The 16,657-nt window shown below is 36.4% G+C and overlaps 1 protein-coding gene across 2 annotated transcripts in view; it reads left to right on the top strand.

Moving 5' to 3' along the window:
* C27H21orf91 (chromosome 27 C21orf91 homolog) overlaps positions 1 to 16,143 on the top strand; it is a 33,147-nt gene extending 17,004 nt beyond the window's left edge. For both annotated transcript variants that reach the window (XM_043448843.1, XM_043448842.1), the window contains exons 3-5: positions 8,302 to 8,838; positions 10,073 to 10,135; positions 11,568 to 16,143. In XM_043448843.1, the coding sequence (XP_043304778.1) occupies positions 8,302 to 8,838; positions 10,073 to 10,135; positions 11,568 to 11,734 (767 nt within the window). In that variant the 3' untranslated portion in view covers positions 11,735 to 16,143. The remainder of the gene's footprint in view (positions 1 to 8,301; positions 8,839 to 10,072; positions 10,136 to 11,567) is intronic.
* The last annotated feature ends 514 nt before the right edge of the window (positions 16,144 to 16,657 follow it).

Here is a 16,657-nt window from a genome sequence, read left to right on the forward strand (position 1 = left end):
TGAGCGTAGTATCCTAAAGATGGATAACTTCCATTCGTATTCTTTTTCCAAATACCCTTGTACTTCATCAGTTATCTATGGACAAGCTACCCTGTCCAATTTGGTAACCTAGCCACAATGTAGTGATTTAAATTTAAGTTAATTAAAGTCAAAATTAAAACCCTCGTTCCTTGGTCATGCTCTCTACATTTCACATGCTTGGTAGCCACATAAGGTTAGTGGCTATGGTATTGTATATAGCACAGGATGAGAACACGTCCACTACCACAGAGAGTTCTATTGGACCTTTCTCGTTAAAATAGGTAATTAAATTTGAGAGCAGAATTGAGTGTAGATTGTTATTTTTTGTACCCAGTTAGTAATAAACAGTTGTTATGTAGGTGTGTTTCTCCAGTTTCCCAACTGTTATGATGAAAAAGTAAAATTCACTGAGAAAGGTTTTCTTTTTGATAAATTATTTGCAGTTTATACATCCATCATTGCAAGAATTCAGTTCTGCTGTGGCTTCCTTGGTTATTTGAGGTTGAGGTTTATCTTTTAACATCAACCTTCTGAACTCTTTGCTGATTGAAATTTGCCCTTATAATTTGTTTATTGAATAAATCTGCTTTGACTAACTGCTTAATCCTTCTCTCCGCACACACAAAAACCTTTGGCATAAACATCTCCTAAACTGAAATACGCTGTCCACAGACCACCTGTTGGTATATCTTTCTTTAAGGCAATGATTCTCAAAATTTGGAAAAGCAAGTTGCTGAGCCCATCTGTGTATTGGCTTAGTACAGTTTCCAATAATTCCATCTGTTTCCAATGCAGAGATAAGCAATTCCCTATTCCTTTGAACAGTATGTTGGGTATTTGAACATGACAGACTCTAAAGTGATGTTAGGGGGAGGGGACTGGAGCACTGTTCACCACAGAGCCCACTGAGACACAGAGGACAACTGATACAATTTTCCCTGTTTCGGATTTAAGGAAGTAGGTGCCCCAAGTATCCATCCTTGTCTTCCCACCTTCAGGCTAATCTGCCTTTTGCTAGTAAGAGTGTAGACAGTCTGAGCGTCCTCCCACTGCATGCCTGTGACTGGCAGTAGATCTAAAGGTGATCACTCTTCTTGAATCATGGCTTGGCTGCTGCTTGATCATCAAATGCAGAGGAGCCTGGTCACCTGGGGTGTCCAGCCATTACTGGGACAGCCATTACCTCCACAGACGCAATCCAGACCTGCGTCATTACAGTCTCAGTGTAGTGTGAGAGTCACTAACCAGCATGGCTCTGCTGGATAAGTCACAAGTACCTGCACACTCCCAAAGGGAAACATAAGGACTGGTGAAGAGCACTTGCCCAGTTTTCAGGCAGTAGCTGCTTCTCATTACTAGCCATTTGCTGTCAGATCTTCTGATTATGTTTTTAAGGGAAACCAAGAAATCAAAAACTGTAAGTGAATCTAAATTTTTTAAAAACATTTATAGGCTAAGCAGAACTTGCTACAGTATGGATCCAGACTTCAGGCTGTGGGCATGCCACCTCTACTTCCAGAAAAGTGAAAAGTGTTAGTCACTCAGTCATATCTGACTCTTTGCAACCCCATGGACTGTAGCCCGCCAGGTTCCTCTGTCCATGGAATTCTCCAGACAAGAATACTGGAGTGGGTAGCCATTCCCTTTTCCAGGGAGTCTTCCTGACCCAGGGATCAAACCTGGGTCTCCTGCATTGCAGGCAGATTCTTTACCATCTGAGTCATCAGGGAAGCCCCAACTTTTCCTCTATTCCTTTTTTCAGAAATGGGAACCTGGTCCTCAGAAACAAAGGCATAACAGCTCCTTCCTTTCCTTCTTAATTCAATAGAGTTTAGCTCTTTGCTCCCATCTTTACAATTAACACTTACTGAAAAAGTGGAAACAGTGACAGACTTTATTTTCTTGGGCTCCACAATCACTGCGGACAGTGACTGCCACCGTGAATTAAAGACACTTGCTCCTTGGAAGAAAAGCTATGACCAACCTAGACAGCGTATTAAAAACATGAGACATCACTCTGCTGACAAAGGTCTGTATAGTCAAAGCCATGATTTTTTCAGTAGTCCTGTATGGATGTGAGAGTTGAACCATAAAGAGAGCTGAGCGCCGAAGATTGATGCTTTCGAATTGTGGTGCTGGAGAACACTCTCAAGAGTCCCTTGGGCTGCAAAGAGATCAAACCAGTCAGCCCTAAAGGGAAAGCAGTCCTGAATATTCATTTGAAGAATGAAGCTCCAATACTTTGGCCACCTGATGCGAAGAGCTGACTCATTGGAAAAGACCTTGATGCTGGAAAAGGTTTGAGGGCAAGAGGAGAGATGGTTGGATGGCATCATTGACTCAGTGGACATGAGTTTGAGCACAGAGATAGTGAAGGACAAGGAAGCCTGGCATGCTGCAGTTCATGGGGTCGCAAATATTCGGACACGACTGAATAACAAAGATGTACGTAAACTTGGCTTAATATGGGCAACACATAAACATGTAGGTGCTTGTTCTCCATTCCTAGCAACCAGGATAAGATCATCATAAAAAGAAAACACCTTAACTCTTGGAAAATTCTTTATGCTGGGCAAATGTGAGCCTCCATAAAAAAAGATTCTGAAGCAGTACTGTGAATTGTTGCACAAATGTTGGTTATGTCTGGAGGCAGTGTGCTTAAAATTTCTTCACAGCCTGTTAACCTGAAACTTGACATAACTAAATTATCTTGCCTTACTTTAAAATTAAGAAAGAACACACAAACCCACCATTTGGAAAACCAGTACTGCCAGTTCTCTAATTTTTTTTTTTTTTTTGAGGTTGTAGTAAAAGTTGAAATGCTTACTCCCTTCGAGCTTTCCAGTCTCCTGCTGATATAACAGGTATTACAGCTTTACATCCAACAGTTGGTTGTATTATATTTGCTCAACCTATGGAATACCAAATTATATGCAGCCAGTCCTGTGACTGAGGAATGAAATATAGCAGTCACATTCAGAAGGAAGACTAACTGACAGAGTAAATATGCATGTGGCAGTCAGATGATCTGATTTGAGAACCTGTGAAAAGAAGAAGGGATGTAACATCAGTGTAGTCGGCTGAGAGATGGCACTGTTTGATAGGACCAGCTGGGGAACCAGCAGGAAAAGATTGCTTTGCTTATCTAATTACCACCAAATCATAAATAAGATCTTCAAGAGGCTAAAAGGGAAAAGCAGAAGGTGATGGGACATGTCGTAGAACTTAAGTGTTTGGGGTTCTGTGGCTGTTATTTAGTGCCATTTGGAGTATCATCTTGTGAGAGGACAAACTGTTACTACAATAAGCATATTAAATATATGCATGGAAACATCTTTATTTTAAAAGGGTGACAATGATAGGCAAACGAGAAGATCTACATTTGAGTGGCTTTTGCCCTTTTATGACTTTAACCAAGTTTTCTTAAAGCAGATTGATCCTAGAAAGGAATTTAAAGAATAGAAATGGGGATAGCATAGCAGATGGGTTAGTGGGAGGGTTTTCAAAGTATGTGAGAACGGTATAACAAAATCAGAAATGAAAGTGGGGAAAAACGTTATAAAGAAAACTATTGAATAGAAACAGCTTAATTTTTAAAAATACCACTGTTCATACAAAAATGTCCACCTAAATAAATTTCCAAAATATTAGCAATTATGGTTGCCAAGTAAGGTCCTGGTTCTCTACTAATCAGGAACTCAAGACCCAAAGTTACATAGCCATCTATGTGATATGTTTTAAAGTTTTCCTAATACTTAGGATGTCAATTATATTGGTCCTCAGAAGTTTTATTAGGAAGTTGTAGTACAGTTTTTGTGGAACTGGTTTGGAAATTACTTCTAACTCAGTTTTTGAAAAGTACCAACTCATTTAATTGCATTTAGATTCATTCCCTTTCAAAAGCTGCTGAAGAAACAAATTAGTGCTCAGAGCTGTTAACACTTGTAAATGCAATTAAAATTTATAAAGTCAACTGGAAAACTCACTGGGATCTCTGATAATAGCAGTGGTTGTTTCTCTTATATTAACTCAAACTGATGAGGTGGAAAAAACAAAATCACTTCAGGAATTTATAAAATGACACATATATTGTTGATACAAATTGAGTGGGCTACTCACATTCATTTCTAGTAAAAAGGTATATGAAGTGTCAGTATATTAAATTTTCTTAATTGGGTATTTTAAACTATGTTTACAAGACAAGTATTTTCAAATTAAACTTTAAAACTGATTCAGGTTTTAAATTTTTAGTGAGCTAAGAAGGTATAGGTACAGATCTGGATGAATGAGCTACAGTTTACATAAAACAGCCTTGTATATTCACAGTATGTATATTCCTAATAAAAATAAGCAATTGAGTAGAACTTCCTGATTTTATTTGGCAGATTGAATGATGCCACTGGAATGCATCTCTATATATCAGTTCTTGGGATTAATGTCATATTAAACCAAACAGGAGTAACTCCACTGGAAGATGCCTTTAATTAACTTCTGTGTGTGTTTGTGTTCGCTCAGTCACATCCAACTCTTTGTAACCCCCATGGACTATAACCCACCAGGCTTCTCTGTCCATGGGATTTCCCAGGCAAGAAAACTGGAGGGGGTTGCCATTTCCTCCTCCAGGGGATCTTCCTAACCCAGGAATTGAACTTGGGTCTCCTGCACTGGCAGGCGAATTCTTTACCACGGTGCCACCTGGGAAGCCCAGTTAACTTCTGAGAGCCTGCAAAGCTGCACAGCCTAGTTACCTTGTGGATGGGCCAAACTTCATTGCAGTAGACCTCAAATAATAATTGGTAATAAGTTTTAGGTTTGCTTTTTAAATGCAATTTTAATTTTCCTTTATTCATGTAATGACTTTTTCTTGAGTATTCACTATGTGCCAGGCACTATGATAATAAGGATGTGTATAAAACAGATGGTGCTCTTTCTTATAGAATTTACCTCTAGCAGGAGATAAAGGCCAGTGAAGAAGCAATTTGAAAATCTGGTGCCATTAGCTCAGATGTAACTGGTTAGAAAAGGCTTCTCAGAGGAAGGAGGAACTAGAGAGGGGCTGGTATGAAGACCCAGATGATGGAGGGGGAGTGGTCATGGTGTGAAGGAAGATTTAGTGTGCTAGGTTTTAGTGGGGAGAAGTCTGTGAAGGTGGACAGTAAAGCATCTGGGATGCAGCACCAGGAGGAACTGTCACGGAGGACACCCAGATTCTTCCTTGAGCAGTGGGGTGTGCCAGACTCAGGAGGAGGAGTGGGTGTGGGTGTAAGGATGGAGGAAGAGGCGGGGGGAATGTGAGGAGCAAATGGGACCTCTAGGGGCATGGCAGCCCCTCCAGTGTTCTTGCCTGGAGAATACCATGGACAGAGGAGCCTGGCCGGCTCCAGTCCGTGGGATCAGAGTCAGACATGACTGAGCAAATAAGCACATGGGACATCTAACTAGAAATATTCCCACATTCAGAACTCTTCCTGTCATGACATTTTTTTGTCTTTTATATGGGATTTTTCACCTGAGTGTCTGAATCTGAAATTTACTTTACATTTACATATTTTCACAGTAAATTGAATATTGTTGTTCTCTGATTTGCTTTTTGTCTCAGCTGATTACCAGTATGCATATAATTGTGTGTTTACTGGGCTCCAAACGTTCATTTGGGGGTGGGGATTTAAGTAAAAGTTAAAAGAAAAAATTATTTCTGAAGAAAAGTTATCTTACATAAATTACTAAGAAGAAAGATTGGATTAAAAAAATCATTAACTTTAAAAGCCCACATTATTCTTCAAATAAACATTTATTATATTGACTTGTTAGTAAAGCTCTGGGGCACATTGGGAAAGTTGTCGTTTCATATTTTTGTCTTTTTTTAATACAACTTCTGAACATTCCAAATAAATTTTTTAAAACCCCAAAAAAACTAGCAGCAAAGAAAAATGACTTTCTTTTGGCTTCCCAGGTGGCACCAGTGGTAAAGAACCCACCTGCCAGTGCAGGAGACATAAGAGACACGGGTTTGATCCCTGGGTTGGGAAGATCCCCAGGAGGAGAGCGTGGCCACCCACTCCAGTACTCTCGCCTGAAGAATCCCAGGCGCAGAGTAGCCTAACAGGCTGTGGTCCTTGGGGCCACAGAGAGGCAGACACTGAAGCATCTTAGCACAAACGCACACAGCCTAGCTTAGAATCCTCCTTACACACAGAAGGATCTCCTCTCACTTATAGTAAAGGAGAATATAATTTACAACGTTTAGATTCAGCTAAACCATCGCTACATAGATTAGTGCTGTGGCAATGGACTGAGTGAGCATGAGACCATTTACGGTTTCCGGGATTGGCCAGCTACCTGTTGGCACCGAGCCCCAAGAGAGTAAGAAAGCTCTTTAGTGAATTTTCCAAAGTTACTAAACAAGTGAGCTTCAGGTTCTCTCTGCCTAGCAATCAGTGTTAGAATCAAACAGCAGAATGGAGGTGTTTCTTATTTTATCTGTAATTGATGCTAACTGCCTTTTTGTCTTATTTATGATATTAAACCATATATAATATTATAAAGTACTTTTTATCTGTTTATTCTAATCAAGATTTGTGCACTTCCTTTTTATGTTAATTTACCAGGTTTCGAAGGCTTACACAGTGTTGTCAAATAGCTTTGAAGTTTTGTGCTTGAATATTTTAATTTTGCAGGAAATTTGACGTAACCAGACAATAACTGGTAAAAAGTATATACACACACAAATACAGCACGGGCACCAAAGGAGTAAATAAAATGTGTGTGCAATTGTTTTAAGTTTGGTTTTTGCACTCGGTGGAAGAAACACGACTGAAATGGTTGAGTTTACCTGGTGAGGCATGTCTGCTTAGTTAGACGGTTAGTATTTAAGACGGGTGCCCCCGTAGCTTACTTGTGAGGGAACTAACAGCCCAGTTAGTACTGGTTTTGGCAGGACCCATCATTGGCTGATGTGATGTTGTTTTAGAACAAGTTAGTATTTTTATTTTGCACCTGATTTAATACTGTTAAAATACAGATACATCACTATTTTAGTATTAGCCAGCAAGTCAGTGAATAAAATTATTACAGCTTCAGCTTTTAAAACAAGGGATGGATACAGAATGTAATTTTTTCTGATGAGTCAGTTAAAACTTCCTTTTTAAGTTAACACCTGAGTGGTTCTCAACTTCCTGTTTTCAAAGCTAAGCAATTTAGAATGCTTAATTCTTGCAGGCATTAATTTTCCATTCCACATCCCATGTTCACCTTCAACATAAAAGCACTGCTGTTTTATTTTAAATGGTTTGAACTTACAAAAATGTATCAATGTATTCTGTATTTCAAAGTATGTTGTATATTTGAAAATGTATTCTCTTTTAAAAAACAATAGAGATAGCATACTTGAGCTCTACTAAAAAGTTGGAAATGTAAATGTGTAGTATTTTCCATGATTTGTGGTGTGTAATGAACGTTTGTGAGTTGAAGAATTATATTGTGTCTTGGTAGACTGAATTTGTTGCTCTGTGAATAAGAATTGTGTGTAGTGCATTTCTTCTAGAGATAAAATTATGAAGTTTTAGTAAGTATTAAACGTGAAAACATTTTAGATGTTTTTATTTTCTTACTTGAAAAAATCTAAACAGTTCATTGACTTTTTGAGGCTTTTATTAATGTATATTTTTCTGATTCTGGTTTATCTTTCCCCAGTAAAAATATAACTATTAATTTAAAATCATGATTTACTGCGTTTTTTTGTTAGGGAAAAAATTGTGAAGCATTTCTCTTTATTAAACCTATAACAATAATTTTTACAAATGTATAACTTCAGGAGAGCTAGTGAAGAAAGCTTTATAATGTACAGGTCAATATTCTGTAAATAAAAATATCTGGTTTGGTGGTATTTTTTAATATTATGCAATAACATGCCTCTGGACTGAGGTTGAAATTGAATCATTAAGTCCTTAAGAAAGGCTTCGCTATTCATAAGAATTTAATATTTCTGCTATTCAGAATTTATTGAATATATAGTTAAACTGAAGCATAAATTATTAGGCTATACATTATTGTAATATATATGTATATTATTAATACTAATATTCTTTAGCATTTTTCCACTAATATGTAAATTAATTGGTGACTCGGTATTTACTAAGATTTATATTTTTTAATGCAGCTTATAAAAAAACAAAATTGTGTCACATCTTTTTTTCTTTTTTTCTTTTTATTTATTTATTTTTTTTATTATTAGTTGGAGGCTAATTACTTCACAACATTTCACGTCTTTTTTTCTTTTAGGAATACCAAAATCTGATCTCTTGCACACCAAATCATTAAGGGGCCATAAAGACTGCTTTGAAAAATATCATTTGATTGCAAACCAGGATTGTCCTCGATCTAAGCTTTCAAAAAGTACTTATGAAGAAGTTAAAACCATTTTGAGCAAGAAGATAAATTGGATTGTACAATATGCACAAAATAAGGATCTGGATTCAGACTCCGAGTGTTCTAAAAACCCCCAGCATCACCTGTTTAACTTTAGGCATAAGCCAGATAAAAAGTTACTCCCACAGTTTGACTCTCAAGTACCAAAGTACTCTGCAAAGTGGATAGAAGGAAATGCAGGTGGCCTCTCAAACTGTACACAACGAATGTTGGAACAGAGGGAGAACACAGACTTTGGGCTTGCTGTGTTACAAGATTCGGGTACCACTTTATGCCACAGTAGTGTACTGTGGCCCCACAGTCACAACCGGGAACAGAAAAAGGAAAACACAATCTCTGGTCCAGAAGCTCATGTCCAGACCCAGCATCCACATTACAGCAGAGAGGAATGTAAGTATAGGGAAAGGGGGTAAAGATTGGAGTTTTGTTGGTTCTTTTTTATTTTTTTAATATTTCACATATGTGATGTGTCAAGAATTTTGCTGTGGAATTACAGATTTGGTTAATTTAGCATTTAAATGACAGGTTCACCCTAGCAAAAATGCTATCATTTCTTTGGAATATTCCTTAGTATGCCCTAAAACCACTGGAATTCTACAGTCCCATCATTTGTTTTGCCATTTTAAATTATTAATAGAATGGAATCAACAGTTTGGGAATTAGGAAGTTCAGAGTTCATATAGTTTAGAAGTAGAGCCTCCACCATTGACAAACACACACGGTCATGTTGCTAATCCCTACAAGACTAATTGGGGCTGGTATTTCAAAAGCAGAAACCTGACATGTTACCAAAGGTTAAAGGTAATGTGTGCACCTGGAAAAACTGACTCATTCAGTCTGCATCTGTTTCTTCAGAAACGCACAGGAACAAACGTGATTTTAATTAACTTAGAATCAAGTGATCTTAGGGCTAGAAGGGCCCTTGGGTCTATCTTTGTATAACTTCTTGATTCTGCATCTGAGTTATCTACAGTCGTAAACGTAGACAGTGCTCCCCTGGTGGCCCAGTGCTGAAGAGTCTCCTGCCAGTTCAGGAGACGAAGGTTCAGTTCCTGGGGCGGGACGATCCCCTAGAGTAGGAAATGGCAACCTACTCCAGTATTCCTGGCTGGAGAATTCCATGGGCAGAAGAGCCTGGTGGGTTGCAGTCTATCGGGTCACAAGAGTCAGACACAACTGAGCGACTTAACAACAACATACAGCTAGATAAATTGATTTTCAAACTGTTCCTGTAGTACGTTGGTCTTTTTCAAGCTACACATCATGAAGCATGTAGCGCTTTAGCAAAGTCAACTCAATGGGTAGTAACTAGCACTTTTTAAAAACGGAAACAGCATGAGAAATACCAGAACCCATTGGACCTAGTGCTAAGAATTTTTCAGTGAACCTTTTATTTCAGGTGGAGATAGATAGATAGTTGTGAAATAGACTGGTTGTGGATTGTGGGCAGAATGTGAAAACCCAGCACTTTAGGAGTTAATGAGTGAATCCTAGGGTCCTGTTAAATGTCATGTTCAGAAATAAATGCAGATACTTTGTTTTAAATAGGATGTTGTGTTGATGGTGTAGAAAACTTATTTCCCCAGGTTGTCATGGTAGTAATGATTGTATTTTCATGTTTCAGTGAATTCGATGACTCTTGGTGAGGTAAAGCAACTGAATGCAGAGCTCCAACAACAAATACAGGGTAAAGACTCATGTCAGTACTTCTTACATGTGCCAGTTTTGTTACAGAAAATCCCTTATTATCATTATTTGCGTTTAAATTTAGAAATGACCCTCTTAGACTTTCCAGAGCAAAAAGCATTTTTCTTAGTCTTCTCAGTGAACTGCTCGTGACGTAGATTCCTCTTTCTCTGGTGAAAACAGAGGCCGCAACGTAATCTCTTACTAACATGTTTCTTTACTGCCTACTATTGTGTGAGGCACTGCACAGGTGTGCTCCTTAGCAGATTTCTAAGGCAGGTGGTATTGGCCCCATTTTGTTTTGTTTTTTTTTTAATTATTATTAACTCTTCCAAACACAAAAGTAGTCAGAATAATGTAGTGAAACCCTCTTTCCAAATTTCAACTGGCTAATTTTCCTTCTTCTCTACTTGCACCCGTTTTCCTTCCCCTACTCCTACCTCCAGCATGGATTATTTTGGAACAAATTCCAGACAATATTTTGTTTTGTTGTCCATAAATGTAATAGTGTAGAATTTTCTCTAAAGATAATATTCTTTTTTAGGCAATCACAACCTCATGTTTTTAAAAAAAGAACAGTAGTGTGTTAATATCATTCAAGCAGGATGCTAATACAGTTAACGGTGTTCAATTTCCCCAATTGTCTTTTTTTCTTTTTCCCCTACAATTAATTCCCATTTAGGTAAGGAAACCACATTTCAGAAACCTTAAATTGCTTACAATTGCTTTAGTTGCTTACAGAGATCTTGCATTCAGTAAGCAACAGATTAAGGATTCTAATTCCTATCCTTTTAACTCCAAAGGTAGTGGTCTTTCTTGACTACACAGCCTCTCAGGATAATAAAATAATAATAGCAACTTAACATTTGTCAAGTACTTATCCTGTGACAAGTACTTTACAAGTATGATCTTATTTAATCCTCACAGTAACCCTGTAAGGTGCTTACTTTCATTATCAAGGTTATTCCATAAGAGGAAATTAAAACATAGTTTAAGTTACTTGCCTGAGACACTAAGAGTCAGAACAAAAATTCAGGTAGTCTGATTCCAAAGCCTCTTAGAGGAGGTTCCAGACCTGGGTACTAACAGGCACTTTACTGTCCATAAATCATATTAGAAATTCATTGAACCTGTTTATTCCGTGTGAGGAAAGGATCTCAGAAGTGACTGTAACTGCCATCTCTGCTGTGCATCTGGGTCATTGCTTAGGACTCACAAGTTTCGTTTGATGGAGAAGGACACCATATTCCAGTTGGCTATGCAAAGTGTACAACTTCCTAGGATGATCAAAACTCAGCTGTTTCCTTGGTTTCAAACTACTTTCATTACAAACACTTGCCCAATGTGTTCATTTCAGCTTAAGTACTTGAAATATAAATCATAGATTAGCTTTCTGTGTATTAAAAATAGAATTACTTTTTAAATCTTTACAGAAGTTTTTGAAGAGTTAGCCCACCAAGTGCAAGAGAAGGATTCTTTAGCCTCAGAGCTCCATGTCCGCCACGTTGCCATCGAACAGCTTCTCAAGAACTATTCCAAGTTACCATGTCTGCAGATGGGCCGAACGGGATTGAAGTCACACCCGCCCATAAACAACTGAACTCAACTTACACTTACTTCCCATGCTCTGCCATTTTTTGGTCTGCTGGGCATGTTCACTTTGAAGAAGTTGAAGAAAGTTATGGTCAATTATTTTATGGTCATTAAATTTGCAAAGATTAAGGCAATATTCAACATCTTTGCCAAATAAAGCAGACCATTACACTCTAGTCTTCTAGGGTTAATCATTTTGATTCATTTGGGGAATCTGTTTTCCCATAATTACTAAACAGCCCTCCCTAATTTATACCACATGTGACTACTTAAATATACTGTTACAGTGTGATTTTATTAAACATGTTTTAATGTAATTCACCTGTCAAAACAACAGAAGGTTAACAAAGTTCTTATATTAGTCTAAATTACTAAAGATAACAAGAGGGAAATGGAATTCATAATATCACCTCTTATTTATTGAGCAATATTTTAATATGAAAATTTTATATATAAAAATGCTATTTTAGGTACTTTTCGTCCTCTTTATAAATGTGCATTTGAATGGCTCTGTATATTATAGTTACACTTCGTGTGTGAGTTTGTTACTCATTTCACATCACTGCATTTTATTCTCTTAATAATGTTTTTACAGCTGTTACTTTGTTTTCCAAAGATAAATGTATTTTGGAATAGAAATCTATCTAGTTGAACTGTTTTGACTTCTAATAACTCTTATGAAAGAGGAGTTAATAACTTTTTAAAGCAAGTATACGGGAAAATAAAAGACATTATTTTTTTCTAACAAAAGCAATTATGAGTTCAGGAAGAAAATACTAATCTAGTTTTTGTATGTCAGCTTATCTCCGTAGAAGTAAAAGCCTATTTTAGTCAGTATTACTTTCAATAATGACTTTGATGTGTTAGAATTTGGACAAGAGTTTAAGTCAAGCCTCACTTCCAAGTCAAATAATTTAATATGCCATGAAACTGGTGTCCTGTCTTTGAAAAAAATTATTTTGTGTGCTAGATAAAAGTTCAAGAATTCTTCAACTGTCCAAATTCTGTTAACATCATGGAAAGTCATGCCCAAAGAAAGCATTTTCTAAATTTTAGAATCAAAAGGAAAAGAGAAGATTGCTTGTGACAGAAAAGTAAAATTCTAATTCAAAAAAATAAGCTCCTTTTTAAGAAGATATTTTTGTTAGTTGCTTCTCATGTTTCCAAGAGTTCTGAACAAATAAGTTGTCTCAAACAGATAAGTTTTCAAGCCATATAGTATAGTGAATGCTATAACCAACGCAGATTTAAAATGGGCTCTAAATTCTGTTTTCTGCTGGTACTTAGAATGTATTTATGAGACAGGATCCTTTGCATGAAAGCATCAACAGAAAAGCCGATTAACTTGGCAATTTTGTACATAAAGATATGAATAACTTCTGCCTTAAATTTGGCGGGCTGCCCTGGCTTGGGGCAGATTTTAGTCTTGAACACAAAGAGTATTTGACCAAGCAAAGAAATGCCTCTATCTAGTAGAAAACAAATTTTTGTCATGCGAAAATATAAAATGTGTTAAATTTGCCCGAGGATATTAATTGATATGTTACTGATTTTTGTGAAATATGTTACTGATTTTGTGAAATATGACATAACTGCTTTTTGGAGGGAGCTTTTGAAAGACGCTTTCCATTTCTCTCGATTCTTTGAGTCATCCAAAATGAATTTAAAATCCAAGGAGTGGGGAATGAATTCATTGCCTTAGTTTTGATAAGCTTTAAATTAAATGTGTGCAATATCAAAAATCCCTATAAATTGTAAGTTGAATAGAGATGTTTCCTGATGCCAGTAAGTGTCTCAGTGCTTCGTTGTTAAGGACAGATGTTCAAATTTTACTTTACTCTCTTTTTTTGGCATAATTCATTAAGGATGTTACCAGCCAGTGTGCTTGCACACATTTGTGCTTCTATTTAGATCACTTAGGGACAGTCGTAAAAACTGGGGATGTGTTGCCTTTGATAGAAGCAGTAGCTTATTTCCAGAAGAGCAGTCCTGAATCCAACAGTGTTATCCAAAGAAAGTGTTTGCTTATTTCTGGCAAATATGTAGCTTTACTGCTGAGCTTGGCACAATTAGATGGGACCATATAGGTACCAAGGTCTTATTTGGAGACTGACTTACTCCATTTAGATATTTATACGTAAGCTCTTCAAAGGCACGGTGCTCTTAAAAAATATCTGTGGTGCTGGTACTCACACTAGTACTTGATTTGGGTGGATATTCTAGTTTAAAAAAATTTTTGACAAAAGTATTTTGCACAGCAGTTTATCCAAATATTTGGTAAACTTATTCTATATTCCTATGTTAGTTTTCTCGAATATGCAGTTATTCTATATGCTAAAGTAAGGATAAGGGATAGAGTTGAGTTCTACCTTCAGAGAACATGAAATACTCCAAATATTAGTTACCATCCTTGGCCATTTTTCGGCAGAGTTGTTAGTATTTTTTGAGGATGTTTAGAAGAAAATCTCACCTATACTTTTAGTTTCAAAAATGGCAAAAAAGAGATTGCCAGTCAGCTATTTAATAGCTGATATGATTAAGGAGAGTGAAATAAGACTAATATTTTTTCACTTTAGATTTCATAATTAGACAAGTTGAATTAAGTTTAAAAAATTAGTTTGAAGTTGAAAGTGATTTTGACAACACAAGATTGTTCTCTTTAAAGATTTAAAATGCTGTCAGCCTTTTAATTAAGCTAAAAATGTGTTTACTTTGCGATTATTATCCTTTGATCCTAGTAATCAGTGTCCAGATTAGTCTTTTGAAAGGCATGCACTTTCAGACCAGACCAGCAACAGACGATGCACGCAGGCAGCCAGCGTTCCACTCCGCTGTGTGCTTCTTACAGTGTTGGAGCAAAGAAATGTTTTTAGTTTTTCAAGTTATATGTTCATTTTACCACAGAGTGCCCATTTTTATATACATTTGAGGATTATTTTTAAATAAGTTCATGTTGGGAAGTGATTTCAGAAATATAGTCAAAATATATTGTTGGCATCTTGAGATTTCTGGGGTTTTTTATTTTACCGTTTACTGCTGAAAATGGTTTAGAGCTCATTCTTTTTGTTTATATATTTTTTTACCTTGGTGTTTATGCTGTTCCTTTCAGTCAGCTTTTGCTGTGTGTGTATGTGTGTGTGTGTGTTTTTAATTAATTTCTGGGGATAGATGTGTGTGTGTTAATGTTTACAAATTTTGGCTTTATTTTGTTTTAGAAGAAATCTGCTAGTGTTATTAATGTTGTAAAATGTAATACAAAATGTATATGCTCAAAACTTCAGTAGGAACTTTTAAAGAGTAAATTATTTGTGTAGCTCAGTAAGCAGTTCAGGCTAGTGACCATAAAATTAGGTTATGTGACATAAAAACTTGCAAATGGTACAGTGTAAGGTTCTTGTAGTGTTATTTTTATGCCGAAGTAAGATGTTTGAGTACTTTTAAAGTACTTAATAAAAAATGTTTAGTACTCAAGTATCTTTGTTCAGATGTGGCTGTAAAACAAAGATAGTTGATTTCAGTGTTCAATTGCATTTTTAAGTTTAGGTTGGTGGAAATAATTATTTGAGGAAATTTGTGGTGGAATGGGAGAGAGTTCATTGACCAAATAATAAGGTAATGAAGCCCTGGCACAAGTAAATGTATCTTGGAGAAGGGCTCTAGTACTGTGCTTGGAATAACAAGGTTCTGTCCAGTGTCTCGGGATTTTCATCCACTTCATCCTTTCATAACTGCCCTTATTAATAATGTAGCCTAACCTATTAAGCAACTTGATCGCCTTGCTGTGAACCATATCATAGCAAGTCTCTAAAACTGAGATATCTTTAACACCTAGTTTGTAACATACACTTTTCATACTCTTTTTCAGTTTAAAAGAATCCAGATTACTAATGCATTTTAGTGATGTTGAATTAGTCCACAATTTTAACCTTAACAAATTACAAAAATCATGCAAGTGAGTATTGCCCTCCACCCTCCATTCAAAAAGTGTTACTTGGAGCTTCCCACAACTGCACCAAAAAAAAAAAAGAATTTTAGTAAATGTGTTTCTTCTTTCAAACATAGAATGTTTACTGCCATCCTGCTGTCTCCAAAAGAGGCATTTTAGAAAGTGTTCAGTAGTGACTTCTGTTAAATGCTATTCATACTTTTACAATTTGTGTGTGTGTGTTAATCTTGCTTTAAATTTTAGCAGAACATTCAAAATTGTCTAAGATTTGAGAAAAGAAAATGAAGCTGCCGTGATGAAAACCAAGTTGGTTTCAAAATTTATTTAGACATTACTTGGCTGTTATACTTTCCTTTTAAAACTGCAATAATTTATATATTTCTATTGCTCTGCCTTGGAACTGTAACTACATATGCTTGTCTACTATTTTTAATTTTACAAAAATAAAATAAATATTTTATTATCTGTTAGCTTTAGTGGCTATTTTTAAGTGTCCATATATTTTCTCTAAATTATTGACCAAGTGAAAAGTTTCATTTTTAGGTTTAGGAAGTCTGTACTTAAGAATGGTTATCTAACAGTTTCTTAATTCTTGGTGAGACTCTTTCTTTGATAATATACCCTCTGCCCCAAGAGTTCAGAAGCAGAAAATAAGATTCTTGTGGCTTTCTAGATGCCTGCACAACTTTTTAAGGTTTTAAGTGTGTTAAGTTTTAATAAGTGTATACAACTGTACAACCATCTCCTCTTAGGATGCCTTTCAAATCTCTTCCTTCTCCATTTCCTTTCCAGTGTCCTGATCTCTGTCACCGTACTTTGCATTTGCCTGCCTTAGAACTTTACATAAATGTTATTCTACAGGATGTACTTGTTTGCCTCTGGCTTTTTTTTCACTCAACTGGCTACTTTAAAACTCATCTGTATTAGTTCAAGGATCAGTAGTTCATTCCCTCTTTTTGAGCTGACTAGTCTTCTATTGTATGT

This window comes from Cervus canadensis, chromosome 27 (assembly GCF_019320065.1).
Source record: "Cervus canadensis isolate Bull #8, Minnesota chromosome 27, ASM1932006v1, whole genome shotgun sequence".
Lineage (NCBI taxonomy): Eukaryota > Metazoa > Chordata > Mammalia > Artiodactyla > Cervidae > Cervus > Cervus canadensis.